We start from the raw sequence: 16,805 nt of genomic DNA on the forward strand, positions 1-16,805 counted from the left end.
CGGTTGGGAGAGCACCGAACGAACAACCCCCCGGCGCCGGACCATCCCGAGGGACGGGTTCATCGCCTCCCGGGATATACATCCACCGGGAACGGCGCTAGTCCAGACCTTTCTCATTCCCGAACAAACGCCCTTCCTAGGAACAGCCCGCGGGCTGCGGGGCTGCGAGGATCCCGTCAGCCGCTCCCAGAGCAGAGAAGCCCCAAACCGGAGGCGTTAACGAAACCCCCGGAGTGCGCCAGGGTCCGAACCTTCCTTATTCCCAAGCAAGCGCCTCACTCAGGCGCGCCGCCTGCCCCGGTCCCCGCCGCGCTCCCCTCACACCGCCCCCGCGCGCCCTGCGCACTCAGCCGAGCCACCGCCCCCAATCCCCTGAGAGCCCGCCCCCTCTCCCCGCCCTGCGATTGGCCGCTCTCGCTGTCTGTCCGGAGCCACCCCGGCCCATTGGGCGAGGCCGTGGCACTGCCCCGCCCCCGGCGCTATCGGTTGGGGCGAGCCGAGAGTAAATAGACGCCGGAGCCCAAGATGGCGGAGCCGCCCAGTCCCGGTCGTGGCGCGGCGCCTCCCGAGCAGGAGTTGCTCGGCGCCAGGACGGCCTCGGACGCGAAAGGTTCCCGCGGATCCCAGCCGGCCGCCAAGAAGGTGAAGGGAGCCGAGGATCGGAACCTGAAGGGCGCTAAGCGTGTCAACGGTGAAGGGGGCGGCGGTGGCGGGAGCGCCAAGCAGCCGCTGCCCGCGGTCGTGCCCAGCTACAGCGGCCCCGGCCCGTGGGGCTTCACCACGCTGCCCTCGGGCCCCTCGGCGGGCGCGGGGGGCTTTGCGTTCCCTTCCCCGCTGTCCCGGAAGCTGCTGCCGCCCGCGGTGCTGCTGCCGCCGTCCGCCTCCCCCTCCTCGTCCCATCCGCAGCACCAGCACCGCCACCACCGGCACCGCCTGGCGCTGGCGGCCGAGGCGGGAGGCGGCGGCAGCGGCGGCAGCGCCAAGCCCAAGAGACCCAAGGAGAAGCGGGACAAGGAGAGGAGGAAGCACGGGGCGCTGCCCGTTGTGGCGGCGGCGGGAGATGGCGGCGGGGCCCTGAGCCGGGAGGAGAACGGGGAGGTGAAGCTGCTGTTCCCGAAAGGTGAGCGGCGGGGCAGCGGGCGGCGGGAAGGGAGGGCTGCAAGGGGCAGTGGGCGCGGGGGCCTCGCTGGAGCTGCCCGGCGGCAGCGGGAGGCGGCCCGGCCCGGCCCGGGGGCTGCGGGCAGCGCCGGACCCCGTCACACATCGCTGGCCTTGTGTGGGCTCGTGGGGAAGGCAGCGGCGGCTCAGTCCGCCGTCAATCCTGTCAAAAAAGGGGGTGTGGAATTAGCGATGGCGTCAGCCAGAAGCTGCCAGAGGCCTTAGGTTTTCTTACCTATTAGGGAAATGAGGATGCCGAGTAATTTATTAGAAATGTGCGAACAAAACTGAATTGGGGAATAACCGAGAACGTGTTGCAAAAAATGGTAATTTAAAAATTAAATCGTAAATAATCTCATTTCTTAGGCTGTTAATTTTTACAGGCTAAGTCATTCAGTATTAGTTAAAATGCAGGTAAAATTTAGATACTTAGACTTTTGAAATCTCATGTAGTTGCTGCTCCAGGCTTTTTTTATTTTTTGAAGATCACATCTCCCAAGGAATGCTCGAGGCCTTCAGGATAAGGGGAGGAATGCTGGGTTAGTTCTTTAGTCGTGCTGGACAAAAATGGCCATACGAGGTAGGACAAGATGTCAGGCAAGAGTCTTGCTTGGATTCCTGCTGTGATCAACAGTAAATCTTGGGAACTCAAAGACAATACATGAGTATATGATGACAGTACAAGAATACATGCTTTTATTTCTAGTGTGTCCTTTCCCAGTCTCCAGTGACCTTAAACCAGATGTTGATGCTTTTATATTTACATTGAAATATGACGAATTTGAAATGTACATTCCATTACCTAGTTTAATCAAGTTTCTTTTATTTTAAAGGACAGATAAGTTACAGCTGTTGTGTAGATTTAGGTTACTTTGATTGTGGCCTATACCTGTAATTACAGGATCAGTCAAGCTTGTAGAGAAATATCAATATGCCTTTTTGTCTACTGATTAGGTTGTCTGGGCTACCTTACTTCATTTTTCACTGATTTCCATGAGTATCTTAGTCTATGATTCACTTACCATTGAGGGTTTTTTTTTTATTTACTTGGATCTAGGTTGGTAGTGTCCAAATGGGTTTTAAGTATGTAATTTCAGTGCTTTCAAGTGTTCCATTTTCCCCCCCTTTGTTCCTGTCCAAAAGGTGTCTAGGAAAAAGCCTTTAGAAATGATGCTCATTACCTGTTTGGTGTTGGTGAAGTAATTTTGTCTTCAAGGATAGCTGCTAAGAAACTCACCCAATATCCTTCTTGCAAAGCTGTGTAATTAATAACCATATTTGCTCTGATTGCTGTAGTGTCCTACCAGTGTTAAAGAGTCATGTTAGTAAATCTTGGAACCATATTGCAATAACAGGATGAAATATTCTCTCACATTGCTTAAAGAAATTGACACTGATAGTGGTAACTGAATAATTTATGTGATTTGTCTTTAAAGAGATTCTGCACCTTGTATCTGGAAAAGATACTTTTCTCAGAGCTTATTTATTCACAGACACAAATTCTTTTTTTTTTTTAGCTGCTTAGTTGCTGAGTGCTCAGAACAGATATTTTTACCTTACATTTATTTCTTGAAAACTTATCTACATGAAACAAATAAATTTTCAAAGGCAAATGATACCTGATTGGTATCTGAGTCTACAGATTTCCATTTAGAGGAAGTAGTTTCTAAACCTAAAATTTTGTGGCATATTTTCCTCTATAAAAGAAAAACTTTAATTAAACTGTGTATTTTTGCAGAGAGGGCTGTGAAAAAGTGAAGGATGCACTGAATCTTCTGCTGAGAGCTGCCAGCCTTTCAAAAGTGATTCAGTATTTGACTGTAGATTAAAGAACAGGTTTGTGCTGTTAATCCTGTGAATAATTTACTGTGCAGAGAGGAAAGGGAAAAATGCAGTTATGATGCAGGGAGAAAAGAATGGCTGGGGGGCAGGCACATAGAATCCTAAGTACAGAGGAGAGCTAAGAATGACATTAAGGTGGGTGGGTGGAATAGTCAGGACTTGTGTATTGGGAGTGTTGAAGCTACAGACTGGAAAAAGATACCAGAGGGACTGTGGTTGCAGCATATATTGAGTGATAAATGAGTGAATGTGGAATGAATTTGAAATACTGACAGGAAAAGAAAATAGCAGGCAGAAGCAGTGTGGAGGTGATTCTGGTCTTGTTTTGGGGTGAAAGATTATACTTAGGTGCTGTAGAAAAGCCCAGGAAGGTAGGATGGAAGGAGAATGAAAATTTTAGGCAGCCTATGGGGTGGAATTGAACAGCATGGGTAAATTTAGATGATTTTGGATAATTATGGAAAACTGAAAGGCTTGCACATACAGGATATATGAGGGAATAAAACAGGAATAGGAATAAAATATTCTTCTTCAGGTGTAGCGAGCTGAGTTTGTAGAAGCTGTCATCAGTGCATTCTAAAAATCAGCCTCATGCAGGCAAGTGCAGTCTCTTGCTCCTGGATTCTGCAGTTAGGGAGCTTCTCTGCTTTTGGTGCAGTGGAGAAGGAGCAGCAATGTGGAGTTGATGGTATTGATTGTTTTTCTCTGCTAGCATTCATAACTGATACGCATGCCAGTGTTGCACCTGCCAGAAGGGAAGTTGTGCTAATGGAGAGACTAGAGGTATAGAGGCAGGAATACTAAGAGATAAGCAGGTGGAATGGGTGAGAGTTCCTTGAGTTGTTTTGAGGCTCTGAAAATGGAAAAAGTCCATCCTGCTGTTTGCAGCCAAAAATGGAGATGCATTGCATGTGGGTACATGGGATGGAGTGGAATTCCCAGTCATTCCAGTACCTATAAATGAGGAGGAGTTGTGTTTCTGGTCAGGGAGCTGTGTGTTCTGCTGCACAGAGCTCTTTGGGTGTGAGAGAGACTGAGGCCTGCACAGATTTCAGTACTAGAGAAAATGAGAAGCAAAGCTAGAGGATCAGGAGGAGAATGGCAAAAAATCTCATGAGATTGCTAGGACTGTGGTATAGACAAAATAATACAGGGAATGAGGGTGTGCAGTGATGTGGAGTGAATGAATGTGAAATCTGACCTTGAGAGTAGTAGCAGATGAATTTTCCTAATTTTAGTTTAATTATAGTAATGATGATAGGAGTATTGACACTGTGGAGGAAATTGTGAGGTTTTTCACCTTGCATTCAGAAAAGCTGATGATAGGAGCTGATGTGTGTCCTTTACTTGCAGTAGTGATTACGAGGTAAAGGAGCCTAGTTCTGAGGCACCCTGATTTCCTAAGTGGTAGGAAGATGTTAAGCTTGGTAGTAGCCAAGATGGATGATGTGTTTAAAGCTTTTCAAAAAATTTTATATTTTCTTCAAGTCTTTGTTTAAAGACTTCTTTGGTCTTTTAATTAATTGCAAAGAGCTTTTAAGTTGCAGAGTCATAAGCAGGCCTTACAGCTTGTGATTCCATTAAATGAATGGAGTTCAGTGACCCCTTCAGAGATGATCTACCATGCAGAGAGCCTGAAAGAGCCTTTTGCCAGATGCATGATTTATTCTGCAGATAACGAGGTTTAGGCTGTTTAAAATGAGCTTAAATTTCACTTGTCACGAACATTCTGATAGTGGAACTAAAGTTGTGCAATGTTTTTGTTTTTAAAGCACAATGTCAGTCTGACAGAAGTGATTGCTGTTCATGCCATGACTTTGCTGATTCAGTTAGTCATTTAACTGGTACTCTGCTCTAGCAGTTCATAGTTGACATTGTTTTCATAACAGTGCAAAGCTCGGCTCAGCCACTCCCCTCTTCATTAGACAACGCCTGTCCAAATCTTTGGTTTTGGTCCCTATATTTGCTGTAAGGTATAATGCAGTTGCATGATCCATCTTTTCTGCTTTTCTTGCTGTTTCTGTGTACAATTTCTCTTTCCTTTTTTTTTTCTTCAGTGATCCATTTGTTAGATTGCCTCAGTGTGCAGGCAGTTGCAAAATGAGATTGATGCCTTTTGACTTGCAGATGGGGATTCCCCATATGAGCAGGAAAGCTGAATATGGCACTGTAGCTCTTGTTTTTAGTATTAGTCTATTTTTTTTAACTCTCCCTCCTTTGCCCCCCCCTTCCCCCCCCCCTTTCTTTCTCCTGCTGTCTTTGAAGGATAGGTAAGATTAGATTTCAGATGAACATTTAGCAGTGATTCTTCTGGTAACAGTTACCTTGTATTATGTGACCCTTCTGGGATTTTAGCTTTCAAGAAGTTACACTTTTTAGTCTTAATAATTTTGGTCTGCATCCAGTGGGATGCTCATTTCATAGTCTCTGTTACCAAAGTAGGTTGAAGAAAGTTTTGAATCTTCTTTTTCCCTTCTTTAGAACTGGGGCCATGCATCTTGCTTGTAAGGTTGTCTTTTTTCTTCTGCTAAACATTTTCTCCTTCTGTTAACTACTGCTTCCCTTTTTTTCTTTTTCCTTGGACTCTCTGGCCTGACTCACTTCCCCCTCCATCCTGTTGAATTTTTTAAATATGTCAATCATTTTCATGCTTATGAGGCCTCTTGACCACTTTCATCTGAATTCTTCAATATATTTCTATTTAGATACCCTACTGCAAGCAGCAATGTCTAGAAAGTGTTTAGGGTTCTAAATATGGTATTCAGGAGGAAGAAGGACTTCTCAAATTTCTATTGCTGTTTGAGATTTACGTGCAGTTCAGTTTTCAGAGCTGGGAGTGACATTAATGTAAGTATGCAATGCTGGGATAAATTTGGAGCAGTGCATCTTTTTCTTGAGGGACCCTGGCCCCTTTTTGGTAAGCTAACTTGACATTTGCTAGGCAGAACAAAGTCTTTCTAAGCTGGAGAACCATGCCCTTCCTGTAACCCAGAATCCAGCTTTGTGTGTAATTCATGCAGTAGAATCTTAACTCTGATTTTAGAATACCAAATGATTTTCCATAGTTGACACAGGAACAGGAGGCTGAAGCATTTGATCTGAAGCCTCTTGAAGAGGCCTTGTTTGCAGCTCTCACATTCTCTGTTACTGATTCCAACTCCCCAGTGCTTGAGCTTAAACTTGACTCATTCAGGTCTGCATGTAGAAGGTCTTCTTAGAAGTGAGAAGCTTAAAGGAACTGGGAACTGTAAAGATCATATTTCAGTTTTTTCGAAGTGTTTTAATTCTGAAAGGGATCTGTCCTCCTTTCATTCACTGAAGAGCTTGAGGAAATATTCTTGCCTGATAAAGGGATTTCTTTAGTCATATCTTGGATTTTAAACTTAAATTACTGAAAGGAGTGTGAGCCATATGTTCCTGGTTGCTGGGATGTGAAACCTGTCCCTTTTTTGATGGTTTGTATTTTATCTTGAACATGCTGTATGGGTTTTTCCGTGTTCATTAAGCTGGGAAACCTGCTCTGCAGTGTACATTATAGGATTTAATAAGTGCAGGTGTCAAAGCTGTTAACATGGTGATGTTAAATGTACTTCATGTACCTGCATAACCAGTTAAACGTGGCTTCTTGAGGTTTTATTTTTATGGGTGTTTGTTCAAAGTGAGGAGAGTGCTGATGGAAGGGATAGTAGCTGATACTCTTGTATGCCCTCCTTATTTCCCCTTCCTTTCAGTTACACTGCTGGTGGTGTTATCCATATTGATGGTGTCCCTTAGCAGTAGTCTGTAAATATTTTGCCTCATGTGCAGTGACAGCCCTTAAATCAAACAGTGGAGAGGCAGAATACTTTGAACATAATCTATGACTGACTACTAATGTGAGTTACCATCTGGAAAATGATGCAGAGCAGCTGCAGCTTTTGGCATCTGACAGGGCTGTACAGCTCTCCTCTTAGTGCTGAAATGGACTTGCTTGTTTGAGCTCCTGCATGGACTTCAAGGTGCAAATTTCCCAAGTGACAGCCACCACTTTGCACATAAGATCCACTCAAGAGCACTTCCCACTTAGTACTCACTCTCTATGCTCATGGTTTACCTTTTTGTCTGTAGAAAGCTTGCAGTAGAGGCAAAGATCTGAGTAGATTTCTGAAATCAGGATGGTGTGATCTGTGAATTTGTGTTCCTGTATTTACTGCTTAGGAAATCATGGCAGTCATTCTCATGAGAATGACTACTATGAGTATCTCTTGAGTTGGGAAACAAAGAGCTTTTACTGTACTCGTTAGTTGTAAATGGCTATTTAATGTATAAATACAGTGTATATCCATTTCTTTCATTTATGTACTTAACCTATCATCCAGAAAAAGTAGCTTTGCAATTTGAGGATGAAGTATGCATATAATTCTTAATTAGTTCAGTTCATTGTGTGGAATTGTTGTAAAGTGAAGATATTTTTCAGATGCCGTTTAGAAAGGTGAGATGGCACACACCATAACTGTCTTCCTGTTTATATGTAGCACTTCTTTTATTTTAATGTACTGCAGTTGCAGCATTTTTTTTGGGTGTGGGTGTACAGTTTTCGTGACGTGCAAAGCAAAGAATATGGACTTTATGGTGACACTCCTTACTGTAAATTTGAGTGAGACATGTAGAAATCTCTTAATTCTTTAGGTGTTGTATTTTTTCTAAACAGAGATACTTATTCCTACAAAGCCCTGTATTTTAAAAAGTATACACTTGTTTATTTATTACAGTTGGATTGGGTTTGCATGGCAAGGTAGCAGGGGAGATACAGGGATGGCTTCTGTGAGAAGCTGCCAGTGATGGTGGTAATCATCTCTGGGATTATGTAGTTTAAGAGGGGCAAAAAATTACTGCACAGGACCAATTGCAGCTGGAGAGAGGTCAGTGTAGAAGGAGGGGGCAGGAGGTGCTCCAGGTGCTAGAGCAGATTCCCCTGTAGCCCCTGGGGCAGCTCCTGGTGGGGCAGCTGTGCCCCTGCAGCCCAGGGAGGTCCCTGGGAGAGCAGAGATCCACCTGCAACCCTTGGGGGACTCCAGCCTGGAGCAGGTGGGTGTCCAAGGGAGGCTGTGACCCTGTGGAAGCCTTTGCTGGAGCAGGCTCCTGGCAGGACCTGTGGAAAGAGGAGCCCATGCTGGAGCAGGTTTGCTGGCAGGACCTGTGAGCCCTTTGCTGGAGCAGGTTGCCAGATTTGTTGGCAGGACCTGTGACCCCATGGGGCACCTAGAGCAGGCTGTGCCTGAGGGACTGTGCCACATGCAAAAGGACCCACACTGCAGCAGTTTGTGAGGAGCTGAGCCCATTGGCAGGACTCACACTGGAGAAATAGGTAGGACAAGTGTAGTGAAAAGATAGATTTCTTTCTTTTTTACCCTGGGACACAAATTACTTCAGATGATTGGCTTTTAGTTTTAGTACCTTTGGAGGTATGTAAAGGCCTTCCCTCCTGCATGTTTGGGCTATGTTATTTCTGTGGAGGCTCATTTCATCCACAACAGCTCAAAAAGCTTTTTTTTATTTTTCTTTTTTATTTGTTAGTAGTAGTCTTGGTGGAAGCTAACTGCAGAATATTCTGTGGACATGGAAAGCTTATTATAAACATCTTCCTACCTTTTACTACTTTGTGATCTTGTTGCCCTACAAGTGAAATGGAGACCAGTAGTAGCTTCTACTGTTAAATTTCAAAAAAGCTGTACAAGAGCATTCCAGGTTTTCATAATTTCAACAGAAGATTTTCTTGTTTTCCCTTGCCAGTGTCACTCACTGCTTGTTTATTCTGTGATATGTAGGTTGTAAATTACTTAATATTGGGGGTTTTCATTTCAAAGCAGGAATTTTATGAAGAATGTTCATGTTTCTGGATGTCCCTGAGGAGAACAATCTGCAGACTTTTGTTTGAGAGTTGTGTTTGAATTCTGCAAGCCAGATTAGAAAACACATACTGATACTCAGAAACTTCAGACATTTCAACTGAGAATTAAGTTCAAGTGTTAATCCATGGAGTAACTCATTTTGACAGTTTTTTTTTAATGTACCAAGATTTTTTTAAAATTTCAGTATTTGTGTGTTTTTTTTTAAGGTGAACTACTGGCTATTGTTAAGCTATTCTGTGAGCTTTGAAGGAGGAAATCAGAAAATCTGTACATTCAAATTGAGCTTCTCAACTGTTTTTTACTTGCATCAGGCACTACACTGCTTTGGTTACAGTTCTGTGATTTCTAGAAGGGAAAGTTTACTCCAAACTTCCCTCAGCTGCATTTACATTGTATTTGCAGTCACTTATGGTAGGATTTACTTTTGGCTGTTGCTGGGGGATGTTTCGGAACACATTCATTGTTTCTTTTGTTGGGAAAGTTTCACCATTGAGTCTAATTGCTTTGTAGATGTGAAAATAATCTAGAGGCTCTTTAAGAGGTTCTCTGTCTTTATATGTTGCTTCTGACAAAACTAGAAGATTCATTGGCCTCATTTTCATGAGCTGGCAGTAAAAGATTCTTTCAGTCTTTTGTCCTCTTTCAGCAAGACTCAACATCTGTATATGCTCTTCAGTCTTGCTTTGATTTGTAAGTGATAGCAGAAGTCAAGTGTGCCTCTTAACCATAGAAAAATGTTGAGATAAAATCTAGGTCTTCCCATGATAATTGTAGTTCTGGCTGAGTTGATCGTTCAGCCAAGGTTATAAATCAAGCCTGGTGTTGCTGCCTGCTAGCTGAGTGTCTGCTTTTGAAGTGTTACATTAACTCCTGTTGGACAATTTACCCAACTTCATACTTAAATTGCAGGGGATTTACAAATTAGAGATTCCTTTTTGGGGAGAAGCAGGTTGGAGAGGAAGATTTATGTCAGTTTAACCTATTCCTAGAAAGGTTTGTGTTGCTTAGGAAAGCTTGTTTGGTTTCCATGGTCTGCTGTACACATAAATCTGCTTTGTCATCCATCCCTTCCCACAGAGGTGTTAGGAGGAGGCTGTTCTTGGACATGGCTGTTTCAGTCACTTAGACGTAAAACATCCTCTAAGTGCAGCTACCTTATTATATTTGTGCCAGTATAGTTTCTGTTCTCTCCCTGCTGCTTATGATCTGTGGAGAGGCAAGAGGCATATCTCAATTGCCGTCTATTTTGGTTTTTATTTGACTTATTTTCTTATGACTGTCCCTAAAATACATCCTTTGCTTCACTTTAAGAACTGTGAGGGTTTAAGTTCTATATCCTCATTAGAATACTCCTCAGAGGAAAGATAGGAACGCTGTGGAATCACTGTTAGAGCATTCATTTGTGTGGGTTACTGTCAGCTCTTTGCACCTTTATCAACATGCTTCCTGAGTAGTTTGGTTAGAGGTCACTCTACATTACCTTCTAGAATTGAGGGCTTTCTTTGGCTTGCTTCTGAAATATTTCTCATTTGTTAGTAGTGAACATACTCGCTACTTCTATTTTATGTGAATGCTTAAGGAAGAGTAATTGGATTTCTTTGCTTCCACTTGGGGTTTATAATGCAAGTACCATGAATAAAACATCAGGGCTGTCTCTCAGCTGTATTACTGAAGCATAACATTATGTAGAAGCTTGAAATCAGATTTCCTCTTTCCCTGTGGAGGTTAAAAAGCCCAGTGAACTCTTGCAGCAGGTACTGGCTTCAGGCCAGAAAGTAAGGCGTGAAGTGCTGGCTGCATTGCATATAAGCCTAGTAAAATCTGACTTCTTTAATGCTTGGCCTCATAAGTGAATCTCAACTTGGCTTGCAAAGATGACTGCTTGAAACTATGGATTCCTCTAGGTCTAGTATTTTACATGCAGAAAGCATGCCTAAAGCCTCTGCTTTTCTGTGTCAGGGATTTAAAAACCTGGAGTGACTTGACAAGAAAGTAAATGAAAAATGAGACTGCTCAGGTAAGCTGTTACTGATTGTAGGTAAGCAGGGGAAGCACCAGTGAATTAAATCTGCTGTGTGAATACAGCACGTCTCATATTTTTATTAATTATATCTGACTGCTATTGATGCATTAGCCCGTGCATGTAATATAAAAGACTTTTCATTTGACAGATTAAACCATCTTTCCCAGGTATTTGCAAAAGCTTTTAAGTTCAGAGTATGGATGGATGGATGGATGGATGGATGGATAGATAGATAGATAGGAGGTTTTCAGTGTAGGTGTGCACCCAAGAAAATGCTAACTGTATTCTTTTTTTCCTCAATGCTTATGTCATGTATGCAATTCCAGTTTCAACAAATGAGCTGACTGCAGATACAAAATAAGAGCAGGAGGTATAGGAGTAAGCAAAAATTACTGTACAGTTAACTTGCTGGGTTGTTGCATACAGCCACAACATAACAAACAAAACTTTTCTGAGTTTAAGAAGCTTATGTTGGATTATGCAACAGATAAATATTAGCTTTTCATATTGTAAGTACTGGGATTTCCTTGTAACTCCTCCTCTATATCCTCTTAATAGAGCTTGCATAAGCGTAATAGGAAACATGTATGTTACAATTACTTTTCTGTTCTTGCTTAATTGTGAAATATTTGCATTTCAGGTCAAATCAAAGACAAAGTTAAAGAAAGGGAGAAGAAGCAAAAAGAAAAGAAGAAGCACAAACTAATGAATGAAATCAAGAAAGAAAATGGAGAGATCAAATTGCTGCAGAAAGGTAGGTTCAAACTGTGTAGTGATTTTTCATTCTAGTGCTAGAGGTATTTGTGATTGGATGCTGTATTTTAATACTATGTTTTTCATTTAACTTATGTAATTTTTCCTGGTTAGCTGGTACAAAGGTTTTGAATTAAAACCTGATATAGATGTTAATTTTTTTTGTCAACTGTGCTGGGTATTGGAAATTAAAGATAAAACTATCATCACAGCGTTGTATATACAATAGTAGTAATAGGAAAGACTAGTACACCAAGGAACAATATTAGTGATTCTTCAATAACTGCTGACAAGATGTAGGTTATCATTTTATATCTTGTGGAGAGGAAAAATGAATGCATGTTACATTTTATGTCTAACATTAATTGTACAAGACTGAGTAATTAAGGAGTTATAATTCAGGAGCTTTGTCAAATACTAGGCAATTGTATGCAACATGCAGTCTTAATTTTGGCTAATTTGTTCAAGTGTTTTCTGTAATGAAAGGTAGTTAAGGTTACATTCTCATGTGGCTTGTACATCCATTGAATCTTAGAACTGTACAGTAGTTGAGGTTGGAAGGGATCTAGTCCAACTGCTCCAGGTATGATCAACTAGAGCAGGTTGCCCAGGATTATCAGACTCTTTATCTCCAAGGGTGGAGGTAACAGTCTCACTGGACAACTACATTCAGATTACATATACAGAGATTTTTTTTTGTAATGATGATGATAAGAGACTGGAACAGGTTGCCCGGAGAGGTGACAGATATTCCATCCCTGGTGGTGTTCAAGGGCAGGTCAAGAATTAGGCTCTGAGCAACCAGATCTAATTGTTCCTGCTTATTGCAGCAGGTTAGACTAGATGGTCTTGAAAGGTCCACAAGCTAGGTGTCTGTTGTATGGTCTATGAAGAAAGGCAGAGACTGCTGGGACTGATAGGCCTGGAGAAGAGGAGGCTCAAGGAGGATCTTATCAGTGTGTGGAAAAACCTGATGAAAGGGAATGAAGAAGGTCATCAACCTGTGCTTCACAGGTTTATTTCTTCCAGGTGCAGGGTTTTACCCACCTCTCTGTTAACTTCATGAGTCCCCCAAGTTTCTGCATTTCTGCAGCCTCTCAAGGTCCCTCTCTCTGGCAGTGCAACTCTGTGGTGCATCAACTCCTTCTCCCAGTTTTGGATCAGCTGCAGCTTGCTGAGGGTGTGCTCTGTCCTATGATGCCATTAATGGAGAGGCTGAACAATACCAACACAAGATATTAAGGTCTGGATTACTCCAGCAGCGACTGTTTCCAGCTGGAATTTGTGCTGCTGCTCACAACCCTTTGAGCACAGCAATTAAGCCAGTACTTGAACCACCTTACTCGTTACTTAGGTCATGCTGCATCAGATTTTCTGTGAGGGTGTTGCTTATTTGAGTAGACCAAATGCTTTTTTAATCTGTTATTTTCAGTCCGTGCTTTTGAAGTTAGGAACAAATTCCTGATATGTTTTTATGTTACTTTGTATACTGTAGGATTTAATTTACAAACCAGAAAGTGAAACTTTCAAATTAAATCTTGAACTTCAGAAGAGGTCAGAGGCACAGAGCCCTTTAATTACTGCATCACGTATTATACTCTACACACAAGTAACTGTATTAACAACAATGACAGCTTAAAACCTGTGTTGATCAGATCTCAAAGTACTGCTTTGAACTTGAGCATTGTGTAAGCTGGTGACTTCCTGTGCAAAAGGCAGGTGTGACTTGTCCTTGCTGAGCATGTGGGAGGAAGTCGATGGTTGAGATACAGGGCAGCATGTAACTGCCATAACAGTGGGTTCTTCAGGCTTTGTTTGAGTAGCAGCCTTTTTTTACACTGGGTCCTATTTCTGTTGCCATTCAGCAGATGAGGTGCAATCTGCAAAGACAGCAAGTTGTCTTGCCCCAGTCTAATAGATGATATCTAATGGGGCTGCTGAGCTTAAAATAGTGCTTTATTTTCAGGTTAATGTTCAAATGTATATGCCCAGGGACTGTGTTAAAAGACTTCTTTTGAGAAGCAGGACAGCTTATTTCACAGCAAACAGTGCTACAAGTGCATTAGATGCTTTACCCCTATTTTATTTGACTTTTTATCACTCAAGTATATTTTATATTTTCTTTAAGGTGTTGGCTGTTAAGTGTTTTGTAGAGGCTGTATTTGGTTTGCCAGTATCCTGCAAAATTGACTCCTATTTCAGGGAAAGAAGGGGGTGAGTCAGGAGGGCAGTTATTTAGAGCAGGCAGATCATCTCCACAGGCTTTGTATCCTGTTCAGAACAGCAGCTTGGTGTCTTCTGTGGGCCTCCAAAATCTGACTGAATGTGCTTATATGTTCTGTGAGGTTTGTATAACATTTCCTGAGCTGTCCTGCTGATGTGATCTAACTTATACATCCTGGGCAAGAGAGAGCAGAGGCAGAAGTGCTTTATGATGCAGCTTCATGTATATATCAGTGGTCAGTGTCTCTGTGACCTTTTCAATTACTAGCTCTTTATTTAAGAGTGTCTTCTTCCTGTATAAGAAAAGTTAAACTTCAAGCCCTATTGTTTTGAGCTCAGGATTTACTGTGTGGGCTTTGGAATGAGTCTGCTTTCCATTTCTTCAGGCTTTTGCTTTTGTGGTTGTTTTTTCTATTTTTAGTGTGTGTGTGTTTAGAGACCAAGACTACAGTGCCTAAAGACAGCTTATTTCCTTCTTCTAGGTATTAGATCTATATCTTGTTGTAAAATATTGCTCTGACCATCTGTTTGTGACTGCCTTTGGCTGAGGGGGGGTGGAGGTAACAGCCTACGTGACTTCAGACAGCTCAACTGGCTGTCCAAGGTCAGAGGTGAAGAGTTCTAGAAGAGGTCAGTGCCGAGGGACTGATGCCTTTTGAGGGAGAGCTGGTGTATAAGCCTAATTTTGGTGCTCTAAGCTGAATGTGGAAGAGTTTATTTATACTTGGAGGCTCTGAGTTGTGAGCTGTTCATCTGCCTAAACTTGGGTTGGCATTCTGTTGAAAGCACTGATAAAACTTGCCCGTGTTGGAGAAGGGTGATTCTGAAAAAGAGTTTCTCTGCTGTGCTTGAGGCTACCAAAGGAAATGAGGCTTTTCAGAGAGCCTGATGGCTTTTTTTATAAACCTAGAATTAAAAAGTTTGTCATCCTTTTGCACTTAAAAGTTGTATTCTCTGTAGATAAGGCTGTAGAATTGCCTCTGTGTCTCTGCTGTGTGGAAGGATGAGCTCAGTTTTCAGACAAAATCTGCTTGGCACATGCGTATTGTTAAAAATCCAGAAACTCTAAGTGATTTAAATTTACTTTTAAGAAGAATCTGCATTGTAAATAGTTACTGTCTAGATATTAAGCATTTAATGCAAAATATTTGCACCAGTGTGATGTGACAAACTTACTGGAGGTTCTGCAAAAAAGAGGATGATTAATGGGCTTATTTGTAAACAGTCCCATTTCTGTTTTTCATTTTAAAAAAAAGTCAGTCTTGTTTCCCTGATTATTTATATCTGAGCACAACAACTGCTAAAATTGCAGTAGGAGAAATTCTTAGTATGTGTTTCTGCAAGATTAAATGCCTTGCTTTATTGAATGCCAAAATTCAGGAAAGAACTGAAAATGAACATTTTATTTGCTGGTATGAACATACGTAAATCCAAATTGTTTTCTAAAGACTTTTAAAAATTATTCTTCTGGAAGAAATGACATTTAATTGTACATTTTTATGACCTTTTAAAATTTTTTATAGATTTTTTTTTACATGAGTATTTATAAAATCAGTGTATTGAACATGAGACATGAGTCTTCATGTATCTTTAGGGAAAGTGTTCAAGTATTTTTATGTAGTGCACTTTAGTTGAGAGAATGAGTAAGACTGAGATAAGAGTGCAGGGCACACAATCCGCCACACTGATTTGTCTGATACTGGGTTTGCTTCACAGTCCTTATGCACCAAGTTACCAACTTTTATCAATAAAATATATGAGTAGAGGGTGAAACACAGATGTCAGATGAGATGGAGCAAGTGACAACTGGAGGGAGAGCTGTGCTGGAAAGCTTTCTGCTGGAGCTGGGGATCTGGAGCTTGAAACAAAGGCTTCTGGTACATCAAAATGAAAATGTTAAATTTTGGTGGCTAGGCTCTCCTAAAGTAAGGAAGTGAAAACTGATTTAAATTACTGGGTGCTGTTAAAAATGTTTGTGCCTTCCTGCTACTAGCTGTCAGCTAGAAACTGTGGGAAACAAAGAGTTAAGCGTTACTAATTTTTGGCTTTTGTTTTGAAATGTCTTTAAGTATCCCTCTAATAATTCTGGCTGTGACCTCAGTTGAGAAACACCTACTCTAGTTGAAACAACTGAATAAAGTATTCAACTTCATGGTCTCTGCTTATTTAAAATTTCAGATCAAATGATCCAGCACAACAAATGGACAAAACACAACATAAAATAAATTTCAGGTAGTGTCTGACTTCTTGCAAAAACTTACATTTGGAAGGTGTCTGTCATTAGACAGATAAACCAGATATTAGGCTGTCTAGCATCAGTTTTGATTACAAGTATGTGTCATCTTGTAATAACAGAGCATTGGCTTATTTGCATAAAATTTGAACAGTTTTGAGTGTCAGTCCTTAGTAGTAAGTCCCATATCACTAACACTGACAGGTATATTATGGCACCATAAAAAATAAGGTGTGCTGAGTTACCTTGAAAGATCTACCAGTCCTATAGATGTGTGCATGTGAGAATTATTTTTCTATTTATGGTACATAAGGCTTGGTGCCTAGAAGATGGCTAAAAGTTACTTAGCATTAGTTCTGATACTGCTGAGTATGTGCGTGCATGAACAGAATGAACATAACTTCCATTCTTCTGATTTCTTTATTGATACAGTGCAGATTTTGCAGCTCTATCCTCGTGCAGATACTGCTAGGCCAAATAAGAGCAGAAGCTGTTCTTTGCTTTTTTTATAGTCCAGTAAAGTGTGAGCTCAGTCTGCTTTTTAACAACAGGTCAGAGGGAAAAGGTCCTGTAAATGCGGATGCTGAGAGTTTTTTTATCTACCCCATGTCCCTGTTATTTTTCATTCTTGGGGTCCTAGGGCAGTGAGTCACTTTAAATGAAATGTTTTTAATGCGACTTA

The 16,805-nt window shown here is 41.7% G+C and overlaps 1 protein-coding gene across 1 annotated transcript in view; it reads left to right on the plus strand.

Annotated features, from left to right (window-relative positions):
* The first annotated feature begins 498 nt into the window (after window positions 1-498).
* RSBN1L (round spermatid basic protein 1 like) overlaps window positions 499-16,805 on the plus strand; it is a 46,742-nt gene continuing 30,435 nt past the window's right edge. Inside the window, exons 1-2 of the mRNA XM_030959745.1 lie at window positions 499-1,120; window positions 11,555-11,668. Coding sequence (XP_030815605.1) covers window positions 526-1,120; window positions 11,555-11,668 — 709 coding nt within the window. The 5' untranslated portion in view covers window positions 499-525. The remainder of the gene's footprint in view (window positions 1,121-11,554; window positions 11,669-16,805) is intronic.

Source organism: Camarhynchus parvulus, chromosome 1A (assembly GCF_901933205.1).
Source record: "Camarhynchus parvulus chromosome 1A, STF_HiC, whole genome shotgun sequence".
Taxonomy (NCBI): domain Eukaryota; kingdom Metazoa; phylum Chordata; class Aves; order Passeriformes; family Thraupidae; genus Camarhynchus; species Camarhynchus parvulus.